This window comes from Haematobia irritans, chromosome 2, assembly GCF_050003625.1.
Source record: "Haematobia irritans isolate KBUSLIRL chromosome 2, ASM5000362v1, whole genome shotgun sequence".
Classification (NCBI taxonomy): Eukaryota; Metazoa; Arthropoda; class Insecta; order Diptera; family Muscidae; genus Haematobia; species Haematobia irritans.
Window position 1 is genome coordinate 104842788 of NC_134398.1, and position 8790 is coordinate 104851577.

The following is an 8790-nucleotide window of genomic DNA, read 5'->3' on the forward strand; positions in this document are numbered from 1 at the left end:
AAAAATTGGTGTTGCTTATTAGCTGTTTTAATTTTTGTTTAAAGTGTTACGCACATTCATCTATCGTATGTCGTGTGTTTGGATACATCTAAGAGTAAAAAAAGACATGTACGTGACAATACTTTTCAAGTTTCCTAAAATTTTAGTATATGCACGAATGTCCTAGCAACATTCTTTTCTCTACACATTTAATGGGTTTGCAATCAACCTGTCGCTATAAGTTACAAATTAATTTATAGCACCAATTAAAAGAAGTTTTATTCGTCAATATTAAAACTTATATGTCTTATGAAATTCTCTTGGAGAAATTTTAGAAACACACACATTTATAGCTGATTCTTATATTTTTTATTCCTCTCGTATGGTTTACAATTAACCCTTAATTTGAACACTTCTTATGCCTCACTCGTTTATTGTTGTGACTACGGTACCCCTAATTGTGATGCGATAAAGTTTTCGGAATAGGAATACTGAAGTAGTAACGGAGTTCCGAATTGGTTGAAATTGAACAAGTCGGTGCTAGAACAGGGCTTCTGATTGGTCAAATTTTAATCTCTGTTTATTTTTTTTTTTTTATCACGAATACATTTAAAATTTTGAGTCAATTTGGACTCGTTTCCAAGTTCTATAATATATTTTCAATATGGACCCTCCTTCACATAAAGACAGCTCATCGAGTAGCTCTGGTGCAAAATCACCAAAAAAGTCAGAGGGAGGCAGTGGTACGAATAAACCTTGCCCCATTTATGACAAATTTCTCTTTGCATACAATCACCTTATTGCTTTTTGTTCTACGTATGATAACATAGATATCCGAGATCAAACCGATTCATCTCTTGAAGTCCGATTGACGGATTTAGATCGGAGATGGGAGAAACTTCAGGTTATCTATGAAGACTTGCACTTGTCCCCTGATTTCTCAAACACAAGGCAATCCCAAGAAAACGCGAGGGTTAATTTTGACAATTGTGCGGAGGCATACTACGCAACCAGATCGAAGATTATTGATATCTTACGCATATCTGGAATTCCAAACTCGGAGAATGTAACATTTAGACGTATTTCAGCACGTCGAGACCCAGTTGAAAACAATACATTCATACCGGATAACTCAACTGTGTGCATTAAAGTGCCCCCATGCGACACCGAAGTTTTCAGTGGCAGTTACGAACAATGGCCATCATTTCGTGACATGTTCACGGCCGTGTACGTAAATCATCCTAAGCTCACCCCTGCGCAAAAGCTCTATCACTTACGGAATAAGACTAAGGAAAGCGCAGGTGCAATTGTAAAAAGATACCCCTTATGTGACGAGAATTTTGAACACGCTTGGAATGCCTTAAAAGCTCGATTTGAGAATAAAAGAGTTTTGGTGGACAACCAACTCAAAATTTTGTTCAATATTTCCCCTGCTAAAATTGAAGACAGTGAATCTCTTCAGAAGATTCATTCTACGGTGAAGGATTGTATTTGTACATTGAAAAGTTTGGGTATAGATGTCGATGGTTGGGATCCCATATTAATTTATTTGGTATCAACCAAACTTCCTGACGAAACGATATCCCAGTGGGAGCAATCGCTGAAATCCCATCGAGAGCTTCCCAGCTGGTCCCAAATGGATAGGTTTCTGATAAATCGATTTGAAGTTGTGGAAAGGATAACGAGCTTTAGATCTACAAAGGAAAGTCATAATACTCCTTTTCGAAATGCCTCTTCATCGAATAAGATTCAGTCGTATACATCTCAGGAGAAACTTGATTCATCTTGTCAAATGTGCGACAAAAGGCATCACGTGCGAATTTGTCCCGAATTTCGAAAATTATCCCCTCAAGAACGAATTGATTTCATTTTCAAGAACAAGATGTGTAATAACTGCCTTTCAGACGCTCATACCAAAGCCAAGTGTAAAAGTAAATATACGTGTTTAACGTGCAAGAAACAGCACCATACTTTACTACACTTGGACCGCCAATTATCACGCCCATCTACTGGAACTCAGGTTCTACGGACTGCATCCTCCAGTGAAATGAATAATGCGACTAGAAGTGATGAAGGGTTGTCTCTCAATACCGAAACACCCTCTACGTCTCAGGAATCATACTCTCAAATTCAGGCGAATTTTTCGCTTAATAATGAGACGATATTGCTTCGTACAGCTTTGGTGCATCTTGAGCACCACGGTGAGCTCTTTACAGTTCGTGCTTTGATTGACCCAGGTTCACAAAGGACATTCTTGTCTGAAAGAATACGTAATTTGTTAAAGGTCCCTTATCGAAAATCTCTTTTTGAAATTAGTGGAGTTGGTGAGTCATTACAAAAGGCTGATAAGGAGTGTGAAGTGGTCCTCTATTCACCGAAATACGATTGTCGTTTTTCCATTTCTGCCATTATCCTTCCCCGACTCACGAGAAAATTACCATCCGTATCATTTAGTGTTCCATACTCTCAACAGCTCAGGGATTTAGATCTGGCCGATCCCCATTTTAATAAATCTTCGAACATTGACTTGATATTGGGCAATGATTCGGAAAGGTTTATAAACCTAGAGGGCATTAAGAAAGATATTTGTGGGCAAGCTTCCGCTTACAATACCATCTTTGGATGGGTACTCAGCGGTCCCATTATAACCCAACACGTTCGCATATTTACAACAAATGTAGTCCCATCTGAAGATGAAAATATTAGCGATGTTCTCCGAAAATTTTGGGAAATCGAAGAGGTTCCCTCAGCCCCACATTCTTCAGATGAGGATAAATTCTGCCAGGATTATTATAGCTCTACCACGTCCCGTGATGACGATGGACGATATGTAGTACGACTTCCTTTCAAGAAGGAGTTCCCTCACACATTATCTTTAGGATCATCGCGCTTTCTCGCTCTGGGTCAATACTTAAGACTAGAGAAAACATTGTCCACAGATCTCGACCTCCGACAACAATATCACTCAGTTCTCAAGGAATACATATCCTTGAAACACATGGAACAAACGTCCTCAACTGAAATTTGTACAGAAGGTAAATATTTTTCATTCTACCTTCCCCATCATGCTGTTGTACGCCCTGACCATAGGTCTACAAAAGTAAGGGTTGTATTTAATGGCTCTCGTAAAACCAAATCTGGTCAATCTTTAAATAACGTCCTCTATACGGGACCAACTCTACAAAATGACTTAATGTCCATAATCCTCAATTGGAGGAGATACAAATATGTATACAGCGCGGATATTGAAAAAATGTACCGACAGATCAAGGTACATCCCTTAGATAGGCCATATCAAAGAATTTTATTTGAAAATGAACCAGCAGGCCCAATTAAAGATTACCAATTGAACACGGTTACTTTTGGTATAAATTGCGCCCCCTTCTTGGCCATTAGAACCCTACAGCAACTAGCTTCTGACTCGGAAGATCAATTCCCAATCGCAGCTCAAATATTGCGGACTGAAACTTATGTTGATGATGTTCTGTCAGGTGGATACTCAATTGAGGAGACAGTAAAGGCACAAAAGCAACTTATTGCCGTGTTGAATTCAGCGGGATTCCCTTTAAAAAAGTTTACGACCAATAATAGGGAATTACTTGCTCATTTGCCTTCTGAGAATTTATACGATTCAGATCTTTTTCGGCTTTCTGAGAAATGTTCCACTAAAACTTTAGGCATTAAATGGGATGCCATTCAGGATCAATTCTCATATTCACCTCTTCCGATACAACAGGATTCGAATCCAACCAAGCGCAATGTACTGTCTATTGTAGCCCAATTGTTTGACCCTGCTGGTTGGATAACACCTGTGGTAATTCGCTCAAAAATCCTTATGCAGCAAATTTGGCTAGAAGGAATAGATTGGGATGAGCCGATAAGTCCCGACACGCACTCAGAATGGAACAATTTGCTCCTTGATTTACCGAAAATAGAAGACATTGTTATACCACGATGGATTCGTTACACACAAAACGATAAAGTGGATATTCATGGTTTCTGCGATGCCTCGAAGTCCGCGTACTGCGCATGCGTATATATTCGAGTCCAAACCAACCCATCTCAAGTTTTTTGCAATTTGCTCACGGCCAAGAGCAAAGTTGCCCCGCTTAAAACCGTAACACTACCCAAATTGGAATTGAACGGTGCTTTATTGTTAGCCAAGCTCGTGAATTATGTTCTACAAATTTTTGGCAGCAGTTACAACTCGGTAACTCTTTGGACTGATGCATCCATTGTACTTGGATGGCTTTCCAAACCACCAATGTCTTGGGAAACCTATGTCGAAAATAGAACGTCTCAGATTCTCACTTTGGTTCAACCTGCGAAATGGCGATATGTTCCCACGCAAGACAACCCGGCTGATCTTGGAACTCGTGGATGCTCACCCCAAGAACTAATTTCTAATTCATTATGGTGGAATGGTCCCAAGTGGCTAAGCATGCCGGAGTACAATTGGCCAAAGAAAAACCCATTAGTGGTTCCCGAAGATACTCGTAAGTTTCAAACATTTAATGTGACATGTGAATATGATGATATACTGCTACGATTCTCGTCATATACAAGAGCATTGAGGGTCCTTTCTTACGTATTCAGATTTTTCCACTCAACCCACTCAAGGTATAAATATTCTTTTGGAAATAGAACTATCGATTTAACACTGAAGGAGCTACAATTAGTCAAGAGACGGTTGTTGCTGCTGTCCCAAAAGAAGTTTTATCCAGATGAATACAAAGCCTTAATGAATTCAGAGGCAATATCCCCCAAAAGTAGTTTGTCTTCACTTAACCCATTCTTGGACTCGGAGTCGATTCTACGCTCGAATGGTAGACTGGCTGATTCGTCTCTTCCATATCGAGAACGGTATCCAATTATACTGCACGGTAATTCTAGATTATGTCAGCTGTATCTACAACATTTACACAATTTTTTGGCTCATGCAGAGTGTAATTTAATGTGTAGGTTCACCCAAACGGAGTTTTACATATCTCGACTAAAAGTTAGAGTAAAAAGCATAATTCATAGGTGCAAAACATGCATTGTACACAAACATAAATCGACTTCCCAAATAATGGCACCATTGCCTCCAGAACGATGTACTATATCTCCACCATTTCATATAACAGGAGTTGACTTTGCCGGTCCATTTGACCTTAAAAGCTCCACACTTCGAAATGCCCCCACTACGAAAGGATACGTATGCGTCTTCGTTTGTTTTGCTACGAAGGCAGTACATTTAGAAGCTTGCTCCGATTTATCCTCACCAGCTTTCGAGGCTGCATTCTCCCGATTTGTTGGTAGGCGGGGACTCCCCCATAAGGTGGTCTCAGATAATGGTCGGAACTTTCTGGGTGCAAGCAGGGCACTTCTAAGAGAATTTTCCCACTTTTTAAAAATTACCTCACACGACATTTCTCAAAGATACTCGATTCATGGGTTTGAATGGAAGTTTATACCGCCTCACGCGCCTCATATGGGTGGCCTGTGGGAGGCCGCTGTTAAAAGTTTTAAAATACATTTTAAGAAACTTGCAGGATCTCATAGGTTCAATTTTGAGCAATTTGTTACGATACTGGCCCGAATTGAAGGAGTTTTAAACTCACGGCCCATATCCGCGATATCCGAGGACCCTACCGATTTGACAGCGCTAACCCCTGGTCATTTTTTAAGAGGTAGCCCTTTAATGGCTCTACCCGAAACAATTTCACCCAATCTTTCTGTAATTAATCGGTGGCTAAAATTAAAAGCTCTCCACCACCAATTCGCAATCAGATGGAAGCAGGACTATCTGAAAGCTCTTCAGAAACGCTATAAATGGAAAAACTCGCTTCCCAATCTCAAACGAGGAGATTTAGTCATAATTATGGATGACTTACTTCCGCCCAGCGAATGGCGATTAGGAAGAATCGAAAAAACGTACCATGGATCCGATAATAATGTTCGTGTGGCAGATATTAGAACTGCAGCCGGCTCCATGAAACGACCAATTTCTAAACTTTGTTATCTTCCCTTCTTGAGTTCCGTAGAAGGCAACGATGCTTCTTAACAACAGCGCCTATTCAATTTAAAGGCGTTACATTCACTTCAATTATTGATTTTAAGAAACTCGTGCCTATAATTGTTTCGCCTATTTATTTACAGAACGTCAACCAGATCTCAATCTTTCAAACCAAGCGTATACAGATGTAAGATGTGCAAAAGGTTTCATTCATTAAAAGCCTGTCCAAAATTTCTGTGGATGGCGCCACGAGAGCGTAAAAACCTGGTGATGAAGGAAGTGTACTGCATTAATTGTTTAGCACGAAGCCATCGATTTAGAGATTGTCGCTCAGCCAACATGTGTCGTAAGTGCGGACGACCACATCATACACTCCTCCATGCGAGCTACCGACAGAATGAAGATGCCCAGCGGAACGTACCTCGTGTCAACACCAATTATCGGCGCAAACCGAAAATAAAACATAACAGCCGTCAGATCTGCAACAGGGATACCAATACCAATCAAACCAACAACAGTGTCGCATCTCCCATGCCATCAGCTCCGAACCAGCAGGTGCTTTCGGAAGCCATCAGAGCCCTTGCATCCGTTCTATGCTCCAATAGCCAATAACATGAACACCAAATCAAATAAGAATGAAATTAATTCTACATATATATATATTTTTTTTTTTGACCCGGCGGCATGTCCAAACTTATGAGTTTAGACTTATAAGCCATTACTCATATGTGGAAATGTTGTAGTTTTACGATACCATTTGAATAATTGAAATAACATTAAGATACTATTGTGAATTACGAATTTAGTACTAAGATATTTCGTGGCAAGTCATTGAATTAGAATTTGGCCACTTGCTTTTTATACTTCAACGGTGAGCATAGAACAGACTCAATAAACCTGTACAAATAGCACCCTAATATTCCTTTATTGTCTTTTTGGTTCACTTGCCCATAATAACTCTTCCCTGAGATATTATGTTTGGCAAAACATTCCATGGTTGATCTCCTCTCCCTTTTGTTATAGTCCCTGCTGGTGGGAAGTAAATTCCAGAGGCCTATTCCCTATACAGTCCACTATCACTCCAGAGGTTGGTAAGAGTGAATTCAATCTCTCCAGACTTCATCTCTCGATACACATAAACTTAAACACTATGGCTTATGATATACAATAAAAGAAATGTTTTTATTCGTACGCTGTATGCTGTTACTTTTCGGTAGTTAGTAATTGCTTCTTCAAAAGAGTAATATTCTATGATAGTAGAATGAAACTAATTAATATCAATTTCCATTTTCTATCCATATGAAAGATATATGCCATAAGTTGCTATTTTCATTTCATTTTTGTCCAATTTCACCGATTTCGCTAGTTTTTGTTGTGTGGATTTGCGTCATAAGCCTCTGAAGTTAAAAAGGTATATAAAATATAAAAATATTATCAAATTCTATGGTATTTTGATCTTTAACTTACAAGAGAATTTTCTTAGAGCAAATAGGGATATCAGCTTAGTTAGCATTAAACAGTAAGAAGATTCCAAAAAATGCCATTAGATTTGCTGTCATCCTGCAAATGAAAATTATTTTTAATAAATAGAAATTTTGGCTTTATTACAAATGGACGAAAAACTTACCACATTGAAAAAAATCATCCAATTACTACATTAGTGGAATCATATCCATGCACAAATGGGACATTTTTGAAATCCTTCTCAGAATATAAATGAAATAAAAATATTATAAAATGAGATATAATTTCCACTTGTCAATATAGCATTTAGTATTTATGGTGGATATTAAGTTCGAGTTTAGTGGCTAAAATCCCAATTTTTCATGATTAGTTTTCTTTAGAAATACATGGGAACAAAATTGAACCGTTTTTGTGTTCATTTAAAATTTATATCAAATTTTTAGTAATTTGAGGTCGCTGAATCCAAATTTACACTTGTTTTTTTAAGAGCTCGACTTTTTGAGATATACGGTTATGTTCAAAATTAAGGCACTTCCGCTATATATATTGGAATAACTTGAAAACAATTCATCATATTAAATTAAAAAAACAGCGTTCTACATAAGCTTAAAAACGATTTTCTGTTCTTAATCGTGTAATCCATTTAAAGAATATAAACTTAATAAAAAACTTGTTTCGAGCTATTCTCCATCAAGTTATATTTAAATTTGCATCGAAGGCGTATAATTTTATACTTTTCTTACTGATTTATTTCTGATTTTAGCACCTAAACTCGAACTTAGTACACACCTTAAGGACTCGCTATAACATAAAAATATAGACTCAAAAAATTGTACTGTGATCCAGATGTAGAGTAAATATAGATCATTTTATTACCACTCATTATGAATATTTTTATGTAAACCAATTTAAAACCGCACTAATTTTAAATTATTAATAGAAATATACAGTTTCTTAATATGTGATTTATTTTAGAGTTATTTATTTTTTATCAATATAAAGTGTTTTTGTTTTCTCTAACATCACACCATTCACTTATCAGTTTCTAAAATGTTACGAAATAAATGTATTTTTATTAATAAACACAAATACTGCACGCAAGCGCACCACGTGTGCGCTTCATAAATGCATCAACAGAACTGAATGCACCAATAAAACTCAAAGACACAAATAGTCATAAAGGACACATATGTAAAGAAAAACAACTCCACACACACATGATCCCTTTCTAATCTCGCTATTGCAACAAAACAACTATCACCACAAAAGATACCAACAACACACATTCCATAACATCATCGCAATAACAAACACAAACAAAAAAAAAAGATGATGCAATAATTTCATAA

General features: G+C 37.6%; 1 protein-coding gene and 1 long non-coding RNA gene across 2 annotated transcripts; one reads left to right on the top strand and one right to left on the bottom strand.

The window, feature by feature from the left end:
• Positions 1–643: 643 nt before the first annotated feature.
• On the top strand, positions 644–6025 carry LOC142224919 (uncharacterized). Its single transcript, XM_075294697.1, has one exon. The coding sequence runs from the start codon at positions 644–646 to the stop codon at positions 6023–6025; it is 5382 nt and encodes a 1793-aa protein (XP_075150812.1).
• Positions 6026–7292: 1267 nt separating this feature from the next.
• On the bottom strand, positions 7293–7678 carry LOC142223620 (uncharacterized). The gene is made up of 2 exons (XR_012718829.1): positions 7605–7678; positions 7293–7537 (listed from the first exon to the last, which is right to left on the bottom strand). It is a non-coding gene; the product is annotated as an uncharacterized LOC142223620 (long non-coding RNA).
• Positions 7679–8790: the final 1112 nt, after the last annotated feature.

What these genes read in the sequence shown, in the direction of transcription:
- LOC142224919 (XM_075294697.1), top strand. Translation starts at nt 644, where the DNA reads ATGGACCCTCCTTCACATAAAGACAGCTCATCGAGTAGCTCTGGTGCA.